This window comes from Eleutherodactylus coqui, chromosome 9, assembly GCF_035609145.1.
Source record: "Eleutherodactylus coqui strain aEleCoq1 chromosome 9, aEleCoq1.hap1, whole genome shotgun sequence".
NCBI classification, from domain to species: domain Eukaryota; kingdom Metazoa; phylum Chordata; class Amphibia; order Anura; family Eleutherodactylidae; genus Eleutherodactylus; species Eleutherodactylus coqui.
Genome location: NC_089845.1, coordinates 79,379,899 through 79,394,712, shown reverse-complemented (window position 1 = coordinate 79,394,712; position 14,814 = coordinate 79,379,899). Strand labels below are relative to the sequence as shown.

At 41.5% G+C, this 14,814-nt stretch overlaps 1 protein-coding gene across 1 annotated transcript in view; it reads right to left on the bottom strand.

Annotated features, from left to right (window-relative positions):
- Nucleotides 1–14,814, bottom strand: part of MYOM1 (myomesin 1) — a 102,482-nt gene that overhangs the window by 43,691 nt on the left and 43,977 nt on the right. Inside the window, exons 7-11 of the mRNA XM_066579605.1 lie at nt 14,527–14,615; nt 14,373–14,432; nt 14,125–14,289; nt 11,262–11,423; nt 3,151–3,292 (exon numbers count right to left, since the gene is read on the bottom strand). Of these exons, the coding sequence (XP_066435702.1) occupies nt 3,151–3,292; nt 11,262–11,423; nt 14,125–14,289; nt 14,373–14,432; nt 14,527–14,615 (618 nt within the window). The remainder of the gene's footprint in view (nt 1–3,150; nt 3,293–11,261; nt 11,424–14,124; nt 14,290–14,372; nt 14,433–14,526; nt 14,616–14,814) is intronic.

Genomic DNA, 14,814 nt, shown 5'->3' with positions numbered 1-14,814 from the left:
TGAAAACTCGGTCAATGCAATGCTCATGTATGTAATCAGCACATGTTACATCTACATACACGCCTGTGATTGCCTGTGCACGTCTGCTAGATATTTGCCTACAGATAAAACAAACTCTATGCTGCTCCCTATAATTAACCCCTTCATCTGTGCACGATGAGGAGTAGATCACTGCCTATCCACACTGAGCTGCGAAGGTAAAAACATTGCATTCCGTGTCTACTCAGATTTACTTATTAAAATGCACCATATTCAAACTGAGCCACAATTCTGTCGCTCGTGTCTTGAGCACGATTGTATTGTTGCACCTCAGTAGACACGCTTGGGAAGTGTCTAAAAAAGGGGGCACAATTTATTGGATTTATAAGCTGCATCAAATTTATTAACGATGTGCGCCACAACTTTGGCACAAAAATGTGGTCTAAAGTGAGCCAACCAAGAATTGGCTAAGGAAGAAAATTGTCAAACATCTTGCAAAGCGCGCCACTGTGATGAATCTGGAACATCGTCTGATGGACGAATCTAAGATTACACTGTCAGACAGGATTAGTAAATTAGCTTTACCCTTTTGGTAAGTGCTTGCCCTTTGTCTGTTCACAACCTCTAAAGGCTCATTCACACTAATGTAATTTCAGAGATAAGCTGGGGATGTAGCTTACATGGCAGTAAAATGCTGCATAGTATACACAGCTTTTTACACATACGTCCATGTGAATGAGGCCTTAAATATGAGAGCCAGTGATGGGAGCCAGACCAGTGGCTCCCAAGACAACCAGAAAACAGCTGGTTCTGTTGGACTTTGCATTTAGTTGCACATTACATGGGAAGTAGCCACTATCAAAATACTAATGACCACCTATCCGTCCATGCGTGCGTGCGTGAGTGAGTTACATGCTCCACCCCTGATCACATGACGGTGAGGTCATCAAAGGTTCTGTAAGCACACGGCTGCTGTCCGGCTAGGTGTTTGTTAGCATTCCATAACAACTGAGGCTGCGGTGTGATCGCCAGTGTGAAGGAGCTTTATGGGTAGTTTCATATGGGTGATCACGATATCACCGTGAAAAAACTGCGGCAAAATCCTGACTTTGTTCCCGCGACAAAATTGCAATATCGTCACGATTTTCCGATATCCAGTGTGAAAGAGTCCTTAAAGGTACAGAGCATGATTTTTGAATGACATATTCTTTATTTATTCATATTTTACTTCTGGATTACCATTTTTTGCATGCCATTGTTTTCTGTTGCTATTCTCTACTAGTGATTTACTACGCTAGAGTGCACCCTCCTGATCTTTTTACTTGTGCTGGTGTATTTAGCAAACTAGATACATTTTGCATGTTTTTTTCAGTTTATTCATAACTGAGATTACTTTTTCAGTATTAATAAAAGTGAGATTTGGATTGAATAATGAAATATTCCAGCTATGCAATCCAGTAAATTAGTAATCCATCACTCTAACATAATGCTGATGCGTCCTTATGTCAGCATTAGGGATGAGCGAGTATCCTCGCTAAGGCACTACACGCTCGAGTAATGTGCCTTAGCTGAGTATCTCCCCGCTTGTCCCGAAAGATTCGGCTGCCGCCGCGGAGCGGGGAGCTGCGGGGGAGAGCAGGGAGGAACGGAGGGGAGATCTCTCTCTCCCTCTCTCCCGCCCGCTCTCCCCTGCTCCCTTCCGCAACTCACCTGTCAGCTGCGGCGGCCCCCGAATCTTCAGGGACGAGCAGGGAGATACTCGGCTAAGGCACATTACTCGAGCGAGTAGTGCCTTAGCGAGTATACTCGCTCATCCCTAGTCAGCATGTATATTAAGAATCCTTGTGCATAGCCTATATTATGGACCTAAACATACCCTGTGTGCCACTGTATAGAAGTATATAATTAATATGAAATTGGGAGCCCAATGTGGTACAATGTAAGACGATGTGGAGTATTAGCACAATGTAATGGATCTGTACAACACAGCTCCGTAATGCAGTTATGTGCATTAGTCTTAGAAATCCCTTTTTTTAAGATATTAAAAATGAATACTATACCAATGTATGTGCTATAGCAACACTGTGACAAGAGGAACACAAAACAACACTGGGAGATCATGAATTGCATTACAATTTCTCTCCATACCTGCAAATCCTCATCCTCATATATCACTAGTATCATTAATACAATGCTTTAGTTTAAATATACCCCTTAGGGCTCAGTCAGATGAGTAAATTTTAAACGCATGTATAGGCGCATTTTTAAAACGGATCTATAACCAATGCTTTCCAATGAAAGCGGTCACATGTCCGTTTTTTACACGCGTTTAACATTCGCAACGGAAACAAATAGGACAGTTTTTTGATTTGCACAAAAAAAGCAGTTTTCGTACGAATCAATGCAACTTTGACAGTACGGAATCCTACAGTCAAAGCCCTGAAATAAGCCCTAGCTGAAGGAAAAAAAATTAAAAATATTAATACATCACCTAGAAGCGCTGTCGGGCTCCGGTGTGTGTTCTTCCCAGGTCCCTGGCTCATCTTCATGTTCTTTTGGCTGGGGATTGAAAATCCCCGCCTCTTGGAAGCGCTGCCTCTGATTGGCTGAGTGATTTGATCAATCACAGCCGAATAGCTTAGCGCTCTGACCAATCACAGCCAATCAGAGGCAGTGCTTCCAGGAGGTGGGGACTTTGCAATCCACGGCCAGAAGAACATGAAGAAGAAGAAGAGCTGGAGACCCGGACAGCGCTTCTAGGTGATGTATTATTATTATTTTTTTCTTGCAGCTAGGGCTTCTTTTTGAAGTAGGGCTTACATTTCAAGTCCCCACCACCACCACCAAAAATCCCTGCAGGGGTTGCCTTTATCCCATTGCTTTCAATGGGGTGGCAGCAGCATCCGTGAAAAAAATTGCTTATCTGACTGAGCCCTTAAAGAGATCCAGGCCCTGTTCGTGGATTCAGACTCAACCACTTTACATCCCTCCCCCATCCACCCTCCTCATCTATTCTTTCTCTTATTGCTTTTTTAATGTAAAATAAACTACAAAAGGGAGTATAAATTGTTGCTCATCCATTCAGCGTTACAGAATAACTATTAATAAATATTTATGCCTCTCAGTTAGTGAGATATGCCTCTGTTAGAAGTGAATATTTATAATACTGACCTGTCAATAAAATAGCCTAGAATTGCACTCCCACCATCAACTGCTGGCTGTTTCCATGAGACGATTACATAGTCCTTGTTAGCATCAAGACATTCCACATCCAGAGGAGCAGTGGGAGCTCCTTCCACCTCCGCCTCACCATCTATAATTAAGTAGGGCAGAAAGTATAAGATTTAAAGGCATTAGCAACAATTGACTCAAAGATAATAGGACTGTGAGGAATAGGGTATATGTCATAGAGGTGGTCCTCCACTTTTTGCTTTTGTGTACTATAGCCATCCATGTATTACAAGGCTAGAACCAGACTCGCAGCAAGGGTTGTCATGGATTCACCTCCTATATGAGATACAGAAATGGCTAACACCACCATATGCTACATCGCATAATAGCCATGCACTAAAATTGAACATGGTAGAAAAGAAAGAGAAAAGATAGTGTGTAAATAGGCTATAAATGCGACAAAATGCATTTCTAACACATGAATGAAAAAAATTAATTCTTTATTAGTGTATCATACGAAAGTTAAAAACACTAAAACACAAAGTGCAGCACATATAGTCTAATTGCGCTACACTATGTTTAACCACTCACCCATACAGTGTGGTAATGATGCCAAAGTACAAAAATAGTCCAGATGCAGTAAAAACATATATCTTATCATGACACAATATCTAAGTAAATTCATGGTAAGAAATGTATGAAGAGGGACAATAAATAATGCATCAAGTATATCCCAAGAATGGAGATAGAAGCATTTTACAACCTATCTGTGAATTGAGATAAGGGTATGAGAATTCCCCTGCTGAGATCCCTGGCACTGGCGTAACTATAGGGGATGAGGCTGCACCCGGGCCCAGGAGCCTTAGGGGGCCCATAAGACCTCTCTTCTCAATATAGAGAGCCCAATACTATGAATAAAGCATTATAGTTAGGGTCCCTATCACAAGTTTTGCACTGGGGCCCAGGGACTTCAAGTTATGCCTCTGATCCCTGGTAAACAACTTCAATGGAAGTTTCGGCCATCATTTGGCTCTCATGAAATGTCTGCGACAGCCCTTATCATAAGATTCCAGTATACACATTTCAGTTGTTACATGCACAAGCATTGCTAAAGATACCAAAGACAGATAATGTACCCCAAAGCAAAGAATTTGCCAATTTTTTTCACTACTAAAATATATGCTTTTAAGGCCTCCTTCCCACGAGCGTGACGGGCTCCGCCGCGTAATATTCCGCAGTGAAGCCCGTCACGGCGCCCCCCAGAGACCCCATACTTACCAGCGGAAGATCGCGTGAAGACGCTTCCCCGCCCACCGCCGTCGCGTCATGTGACACGCCCACCGCGTCATATGACGCGCGGCGGTAGGCGGGGAAGCGTTTTTTCACGCTATCTTCCGCTGGTTGCAGCGGGAGATAGCGTGAACGGACGGCTTCCATTGACTGCAATGGAAGCCGTCAGCGCGTACAGCCCGTCCTCACCCGCAGCAAATAGAGCATGCTGCGGGTGAGGACGGGAGAAATCGCGGTGCGTAATTCCGCGGTGGAATTCCGCATCGTGAGCATTGTGCTATTAGGTTCAATAGAACCTAATAGCATGGTGCAACGCAGCGGATTTTTGCCGCGGATTTACGCGGCGTAAATCCGTTCGTGGAAAGGAGGCCTAAAGGCGATATCTAGCCTAAATGATCTGTCATGGCTACATGTGAATGATCACCACTGATTTTCAGAATGAAGTCAGACTCCCTTAGCACTGTGCTACAATGTGAGGCATCTGCTGACCAGAAAGTTTCTTTGCCAAATCCAGACTCAAATACAAGGCCTAGAAGTAGAGTATATTTCAATAACGCTCTGCTATTTTGGATCTGATCATGTTTCTGGGGAAAATAGATGAGTGTCAACATACCTGAAACTGCTAAGTGGTTTAAGTTTGGCCACTAAATTTACTGACCAATAAAATTACAATTAAAGGAGTTCCCACTTTGGGGATATTGGCAGCAAGTGTTCAAATCCCTAAGGCACCCCCACAGGCAAAATCTAAGATTGCATAGTTACCATCAAAATTAGAGGGCTGTCGATTTAAAGTATAGATGTGATAGGTCTTCCACTGCGAGAGAAACTCTTTGTAACTGCTCTCCTTTTTGGCTAATAGATGAGAGTCCTGAATGGTAAGACCCTCCCTTTACTTAATTAGAGTTCCTTGAAAGGGTATTAGAATATTTTATTAACTAAACAATCCCTTTAATGAAAGGAATGCTCACGGTAAATAAACAGAATCATAGAATGGTAGAGTTGGAAGGGACCTCCAGGTTCATCGGGTCCGACCCGCTGCTCAGTGCAGGATTCACTAAATCACCCCAGACAGACTTCTGTCCAGCCTCTATTTGAACACTTCCATTGAAGGAGAACTCACCATCTCCTGTGGTAATCTGTTTCACTCATTGATCGCCCTCACTGTCAGAAAGCTTTTCCTAATATCTAATCTGTGTCTCCTCTATTATAGTTTTATCCAGTTGCTTCTAGTCTTTCCTTGTGAAAATGAGAATAGGGCTGATCCCTCTGCACTGTGACAGCCCTTCAGATATTTGTAGACAACTATTAAGTCTCCTCTCAGCCTTCTTTTTTTGTAAGCTGAAAATCCTCAGATCCTTTAACTGTTCCTCATAGGACATGGTTTGTAGACCGCTCACTATCCTGGTAGCGCTTCTCTGAAATTGTTCCAGTTTGTTGATGTTTTTTAAATTGGGGTACCCAGAACTGGACACATATGAGGTCTGACCAAGAAAGAGTAGAGGGAGATGATTACTTCACGTGATCTAGACTTTATGCTTCTCTTACTTCATCCCAGAATTGTACTTGCCTTTTTTTGCTGCTGCATCACACTGTGGACTCATATTCAGTCTGTGATCTCTTAGCATATCCAAGTTTTTTCTTACACATGTGCTGCTGCTTAGCCCAATTCCTCCCATTCTGTATGTGCTTTTAAAAAATTTTCTTGACGGGATATAGGATGTTGTATTTCTCCGTGTTAAATACTAGTCTGTTAGTCACTGCCCACTGTTCAAGCTTGCCTAGATATTTTTGAATCATCTCCCTCTCTTCTTTAATATTAGCTAAACATCCTAGCTTTGTGTCATCTGCAAATTTGATCAGTTTCCCCTCAATCCCCTCATCTAGATTATTTATAAAAATGTTGAACAACACTGGGCCCAGGACAGAGCCTTGTGGTACCCCACTTGATACATTCTTCAAATTGGATGTGAAGCTATTTATGACCACTCTTTGAGTATGATCACTCAGCCAGTTGTAAATTCACCTTGCAGTTGCCTTATTAATACCATATTTGGTCATTTTTTCAATAAGAATGGTATAGGATACTTTGTCAAATGTTTACTAAAGTCAAGATATACTATATCCACCGCATTTTCCTGATCAACCCAGTCGGTGATTCTGTCATAGAAGAAAATTAGATTGGTCTGGCAAGACTTGTTTGTTACAAACCAATGCTGGCTGTGATTAATTACTGCATTCTCATCCAAGTATTTTTTCAAAGATCTTTCCTGGTATAGAAGTCAGGCTCACAGGCCTGTACTCTCCTGGGTCCACCGTCTTCCTTTTAAAGATAGGGACAATATTTTCCCTTCTCGAATCATCTGGGTAAATATTATTTAGCTGTATCTGGTCATCTTTTAGGCCCAAGTTCTTTGAGGGTCTTTTTTTCTGACATTACCTCTGAATCAATTCATTCTTCATAAATAAAAGTAATTATATTTTTCAAGTTTTTCAAGTTGGCTACATACAGAGGTGGGAACATCAGCAGTTCTAGTATTGAACATAAACAGTATTGGATTTATAAATAATGCATTCTAAGCAATTAAATATATAAATTTTCTCCTGTATAGAGGCACAGCACTGCTCTTGCCATGTAATTAGCATATTATCATAGAGACTATTTGTAGGTGTGTCTATTTGCATCACACCAGTCAAGCTTGCTTTTACACAAGTACTGCTGAAGTTAGCATAGGTGGCTTTTTGGATCCATTACTTAGAGCCAAGAATTCAAAGCACTTTAGAACTGCCAGACTGCAAGATCATCAGCTGCTCCCTGTAACAGCTGACATAGAGATTAAATCTGTCCCCACTCGACTGGACATTTGATAGCACGAGTTCCACATAATACGAAGCTGCAGAAAATTTAATTATAAAAGCAGACAAGGAGGAATAATATATTCTCCTATGATCTAAAACAATAGGCTTAATCTCCCTGGGCGTCCTGGCTGTGGGTATGGCATGACAAAATTAAATATCTTCTTATATTTTGGAACTTGTATCACAGTTGAAGGCTTTAAACAAATGGTTGGATGTTGGACATGTCTTGAAGTGAAAATGTAGCTTTAATTTGATTTTCCTTTGAAACATGATACAAGTCAGCTGTTTCCTTTGTGCTAATTAACAGATTTGAATATTCTAGGTTGACGCAAAACCACAGAGATGATTTGGGCTGTTATGGTAGGATTGAGTCCTGTTCACATCATATTTGACTATTTTGTTTAGTTTTTGTAAACACATTTGTTAACTTCTTAGTGACCAGTTTATCGTGTTTTTACGTTCTCTAGCTGCAGGACATGTGTCAAGGGGGATTGAGGGGTGATCTTCCTCCATACATCGCAGCTGCCGGCTGTCTCTTACAGCAGACATCCGGCGGTAACAGCTCCGGTAAGCCACTTAAGCTGTTAACCCTTTAAATGTCGCTGTCAATTCTGACAGCAGCATTTAAATTCCCTGTATGGCCTTCCGCAATGAGATCGCAGGGAACCGTGCGTGTGTCATGGCAGCATGGGGGCCTTCTGAAAGTCCCCAGGGCTGTCTTGGCAGAATGCCTATCAAGCCATGCCTGTGGGGTGGCTTGATAGACCGCCTGCCCGATCGCAGTATGATGTAATGCTATGGCATTACATAATACCGCAGAAGCGATCAAAGCATCGCAAGTTGTTATCCCCCCTGGGGATTAAAAAAGAACAGTAAAAATAAGATCAATACAGTTTTACTAATTATTTTTAAAAAAAGAAATGAAAGTTTAAATAAAAAACTTTTGCCATATTAATAATTAAAGAATCCAAATAATAAAACAAAATACATATGTATTCCAAAATGGTACCAACGCAAACTACAGGACGTCCCGCAAAAAGTGAGCCCTCGTGCAACTATAAAAAATCGAATGCGTGCAGAAGATGGCGGCAGAAAATAAGTTAGAAAAACTAAATATCTTTGAAAAAAAATACAAGTACTACAGCAAAAAACAAAACAAAACAGCATATAAGTTTGGTATCGTAGTAATCATATTGACCCATAGAATAAAGTTATTGTGTCATTTTTGTTGCAGTTTGTGCGCCGTAGAAACAAGACGTACCGAAAGATGGCGGAATTTTATTTTATCTTTTTTCATTTTACTCCACTTGGAATTTTTTTAAAAGTTTTTCAGTACATTTTATGGTACATTAAATAGCACTATTGAAAAGTACAATTCGTCTTGCAAAAAACAAGCCTTCATACAGCGACGTCGATGGATAAATAAAGGGGTTACGATTTTTTAAAAGAGGGGAGGAAAAAACGAAAATGGAAAAAAACAAAAGGGCCATGTCCTTAAGGGGTTAATTATTCCATTTCATAGGTTTTAAATGCAGCTTCTATTATGGTTAGAAGTGTTTGTTCATCAGTTTTTTTCAGTAGGACAAACAGAGACGGTCCAATTTTTCTGCTCTGTTGAACAACAAGATCGGGCATCCTGCTGCAGCGTCCATTCTGCGGTTGATTTTCCTTCATAAACACTAAGGCCTCATGTCCACTTGAAAAATACAATCCACGCAGAATCTTCCGTGGATTTCCGCGGCGGATTCCTCGTGGATTTGCTTTAAATGGTATTTTTTTTTGCATGCAGATATCCGCACACTTTGCTATCAATGTTATAGCAATGTTGCTGATCCACGCGGAATCTGGGCAGAATGGAGCATGCTGCGTTTTTTCTCCTGCGCGTGAAAAACGCAATTCTTTTAAAATGCCATCCGCGGGTGCAAAAATCAATTTAATGGACCGCGGATGGCAATGATTCCCTATGGGCAAAATCCGCTGCGAATTCCGCAATTCCATTTAGCTAGTGGACATGAGGCCTAATTCTGCCCATCTGCAGAAACGCAACAGGAATTCTGCAGCAGAATGTCCACAGCTCACACATCGTGTGTGCCTGCAGCCCAATACTACTAGCAAAATAAAAAAAAACTGAAAAAGGATTAGTTTCAAACCAGATATAATGGATCTGTCAAAAATGAGCAGTTCTCTAAAAAATTCCGGTGAAAAAACTACATTTTTTAAAAGATCAAAAATAACACAGGACATTTCAACAGAATGCAATAACATAGTGTAATATAAACCTAACTGTATTTAGGCACAATATGTCACCGTTACTAGTCTTTGTATTATTTGGCCCAGTATGGCTCAGTTGGGCATATATAGAATAGCTGTGGATTTTCTGAGATGATTGTCATGAAAAATCTACTAAATTTGACAGTGTAATATATGCAGCAGGAAAAAACTGAGAAATTCATAACATATTGTAAAATTTCAAATCTGCAGCATGTGCATTCCTTTGCGACCTTTCACACGAGACGGATTATTCCGTAACAGCATTGCAGAATATACCGTCCCTGAATTTCGCACCAAAATCCACACTGCTAACTGCAGATTTTCATATGGAATTGCCGGCAGGATTCTGCTATTTTCAATTCCGCACTAAAATTCGCACATTGGCAGTGCATTTTTTGGGGCTCAATATTCCACAATTCTGTTGAGGAGTATTCCGTTCTATGTGACGGGTCCCTTTGAAGAAGCTGCACAGATTCTTACTTCAGATTTCATTGTTTGCAATGAATAGAGTGAAATCAAAAGCAAATCCACTGCGTGGATCAAAGAACCATAGTTTTCCCCCATACAATGTTTTTCTTTTTCCAGATCATGGTAAACCCATCACCTTGTTGAGCAGTTTCCTGAACCAAAGTAGGGAAGAACAATGACATGAAAAAGGGTCGAACAGCCGCTGCAAAATGAAGCTTCTTCCAGAACCACGAAGATGCTTCTGCCGGAGCACAGGAACGCTACCAAAAGCTCCAGGCTCTGGTGTGACTATCCTTTCAAGTTGAAGACAGCAGGCAGCTCCCGCGCGGTAGCAGTGAACTGGTGATCTGAAGATGGAGATTCCACCAGGTAAGACTGCCAGGTGAGTCCAAGGCTGCTGTGGTGAGTAGGCTGCAGCAGACCTCACTAAACTATGCTGCTGAAAGCTGTTTGTGGTTTCAAATACAATTGTGTACTAGCGACACATGGTAGCAAACCATATCACTGACTGCTAACACTTATAATTAGTGATGAGTGAAGTTGTCAAATGTACAGTTCGGCTGGTTCCCGAAATTTGGTCAACAAATTTGGTACAGTCTGAATTTGTTCAAACTGAACCAGAACTTTACCAACACCCCTAAAACTGGTGTATAACACTGTCAAAAAGCCACCAAAGCCCCAGAGAAAAAGGGGAGGAGAAAGAAGAAGAATAGGAGTAGGAAGAGTCAGAACAGGAAAACGAGGACGAAGAAGCTGTTTCAGAAGGTTCGGCCAAGACGAACTGCCTGAGGTTTGGGATCGCACCAAACCAAACATTTAGCAAAGTTTGACCCAAAACAGGGTTCGACTGTTTCTGTGTGTTCAACACTATAATACATAAAGAATATAGGTTTTTTCCCAGTTTTTTTCCAAAATGCTCATGGCAATCCATATAGAGTTGGGTTTTACAAAATTGACAGTTCTGTTTATGGCAGTTTACAGTGGTCAAAGACTTATGTTAACAAGCCAAAGTTACATCTTTGTTTAACTTAAAGGTTTATGCCTGTAAGCAGTAGTAATACAAGAATCAATTCAGAAAGAAGAAGGAGGAAGCCCATGGTGATGCTGTACAGAGCTGATGTCTGCACCAAAATAACATTCATCTGCATTCTTACTCTCTGGACTTCTACAGCAATTCCCATAGACAGTGTAAAAGTACATGGATATATTTCTCATCCTTTTCTCACCTCGTACAAATACGTAGGCACTGTATTGGTCGTAGTAATCTCCCATGACAACTCGCAGAGTGTACAACCCTTCATCCTCCTTATTGAGATGCCTCAGTGTCAAGGTGGCATGTCCTCCACTCCAGTGTGTGCTGAGCCATTTGGATGGTGTGACCAAAACTCCTGAAAATGACAAACTGTGTTAGGCTGAGATTACAGAGTTTTAGTGTGCTTATTATGGCTTTCTGGGTCAAAAACACTGTGGCCTGGAGTTACCTTGAAGTCCGTATTAACATATTTATAGTCTACATACACGGCATTATATTTTTAGTGCATTTTTTTCAAACGCAACATAATCTGGTTATGGCATTTTTTCTGGTGTTTCCCCATAGTCTATAAGACTATAAACTACCATGAAAACCACATGTGCGAAATGTAAAAAAAAACAAAAACAAAATGATTGTACAAATGCCAGTAAAAATATTTTGCATTTATGTTGTTTTTTTTAACAAGCATTTTAAAACACTAAAAATATTGTGTGAAGGCAAGTTTAGTCACAACTACATTGGTTCAATTCTAACATCACATTATGTAAGTGTAAATGAGAAACTAAAGTTCTCAGAACATAAATGGGAGTCAATATATACCAATGTAAATCAATGAAGACTATTAGGGATGAGCGAGTATACTCGCTAAGGCACTACTCGCTCGAGTAATGTGCATTAGCCGAGTATCTCCCTGCTCGTCCCTACAGATTCAGGGGCCGCCGCAGCTGACAGGTGAGTTGCGGCGGGGCAGAGCGGGCGGGAGAGAGGGAGAGAGAGATCTCCCCTCCGTTCCTCCCTGCTCTCCCCCGCAGCTCCCCGCCCCGCGGCGGCACCCGAATCTTTTGGGACGAGCAGGGACATACTCGGCTAAGGCACATTACTCAAGCGAGTAGTGCCTTAGCGAGTATACTCGCTCATCCCTAGAGACTATCGAATACTCTAAGCTGTGCCAACTAGAGATAAGCGAGCATGCTCAGTAAGGTCAGTTACTCGAACGAGCCTCGCTCATCTCAAGTAACTGCCTTCTCCTCTGAGCGTGCTCGGGGGGTCAGCGGGGGAGAGCGGAGGGAAGCGGGGGGAGAGTGAGAGAGATCAGCAGGGGAGAGCAGAGGGGAGTGGGGGGGGGGGGGGAGAGTAAGAGAGATCTCTTCCCACCCACTATCCCCTGCCACCCGCCGCTCACCCTCGCCGCCCCCCGAGCACGCTCGGAGGAGGCAGTTACTCAAGATGAGCGAGGCTCGCTCAAGTAACTGACCTTACCGAGAGTGCTCGCTCATCTCTAGTGCCAACCCTTATCTACAAAAAGTAAGTAAAATCAGAAATATAAAGTAAGTGCTCTCATGACATGACTTTACTTCATTTAGTCCGCAACATCAGTAGATTAAAAATGTGGTTTATATTTATAATGCAGGATTCCTACAAAACCTGATAGCGCCATGTTCACTCTCTGAGCCTCCAGCACAAAACTAGAAGAAAATACCGGACAAAATAATGCAACATGCTCCAGTGTTTTGTCTAGGAAAATGCCAGGCGGCAAGCCAGAAGCTGGCCAGGCCCCTTCTATGGGGTTCTTCCAGGTCCATTTGAATTGAGCATATGCTGGATATGGCACTTTCGGTATTTTCAGTGTTTGGCTCCAAGAACGAAGCTAAAGAAGGGAAATATCAATGTAGGTGTGAAAGGGGCCTAAGGCTACATTTTATACCTGCAGGCTGTGGTGTTTTTTTCCCTTTGTATTTTTTGTTAAATACAAAATGTGGCAAGAATATAATTAGGATTTTTTTTAAATGCCATTTTGTGGGCTACTTTATATTTATCTGTACTACAGCAGGCCCCTCCTATCATATTTATATTGGGCTTACAGTACATTTTATCCTCATTGACCTCAGAGGGGAATATGTGGCATTGCACCATGTTGTACCACCATCCCTATGGTTCTAGAAACATTTCCTCAAACTTCTGTAATTCTTCTTTTAATAACAGTTACTGTTCACTTTCTGAAACTGTTTAAGTAACTTTAAAAAAATTTACTTTAATCTTTGTACATATACTAATTTTGAGTAATTTCATGTTCTTTTGTTCATTCATATGTATAGCTGATTCCAAAATTCTCATAATTGTCTTTGAATACAGACTAGAGTTGAGCGAACATACTCTGTCGAGCTTGATGCTCGTTCGAGTATTAGAATACTCGATGGTGCTCATTACTCAAACGAGCATCAAATCGTGTTTGATCCCGCCCCAGCTTTTGGCTCCTCCCCACTGTGATGTGCCTGTTTTGGCCCCTCCCCATCGCAGCGCGCGTCATTTGAAAATTTTTTGTTTGACAAGAAGGGGAACGGGAAGGGGGAGAGGGAGAGGGAGAGGAAGAGAGAGAGAAACACAAACCAAGAAAAAAAAAAGCTGGGGACCCAGCGTCCCACATACAAAAATGCTCGAGTCTCCCATTGTAGTCAATGGGGTTCGTTACTCGAGTAGAGCTACGAAAAGCTCGACTCGAATAACGCGGACCCGAGCATTTGGGAGCTGACTCATCTCTAATACAGACTAATTTACCTCTAGTCTGTGGTCAGAAAAGTGGTGTAGTAACTATATAAACACCCACAATGCACTCCACTCTGGTAACAGGAAACCTGTAGAATTCTGCAGCAGTAACCTTTTTTCAATTCAAAAAAGCAGACAAAATATTAATAGTTTTATCGACAATTGGGAAAAATTTACCCAGGATTGCCTCATCCTCAACAAAGCTTCAGTGTTCCTCCTCTTTTTCAGTATATTGAGCATTATCACCTAGAAGGTATATACAACATGTAATAAAAAGGGGACTGACCACCTACCATTTCTGTACCACTGAATTTCTGGCTGGTAGCGTTTGATGGTTGGATGAACGATGACTGTGGAACCAAGACTCAATGTTTCACCTTCTTTGCCAAATGATACTCCAAATGGGTCAACGAAAAAGATATCAAACTTAGTAGCAAAGCCATATGGAGTAACAGTAACTAAAAGAAGAAGGGGACATGTTGTAGGCAAGCTTGCTATCCCATAATGCAATATATTGGTATTCCATCAGGTTGTGACTTACAGCTGAATGGTTCACTCCTTGGAGTTGTCAAAGGTGTCACATCGAGTTCTCCTTTATACCCTGGAAACATAAATGGTAGAATGGAATAATGCCTTCTGCAGCATATAATGAAAAAGAAATGTCTGCATGGAAAAGTTAACAGTTGTACACCTACTCTTCACCACGAGCGACGCAAATGAAGAGTTTTCTCCTTTCACATTCATTGCTGATGCATGGTACTGGGCTGTATCCTCAAAATCACACCTGCAATAACGCAACAGAAATGAAGTTACTCCTTGTAATACATTGTAAAATACTGTATAATTACCTACTACACAGCAGTCATTATATTTATTAAAGCGACTGTCTAGTCAGGAGCTCAAATATGATATGCAAGTCAGAACCTGTAGGTAAGGATCACCTGCTTTCTATTTTGCTTGCTGTTTGGCTGTTTTGTAGCTCC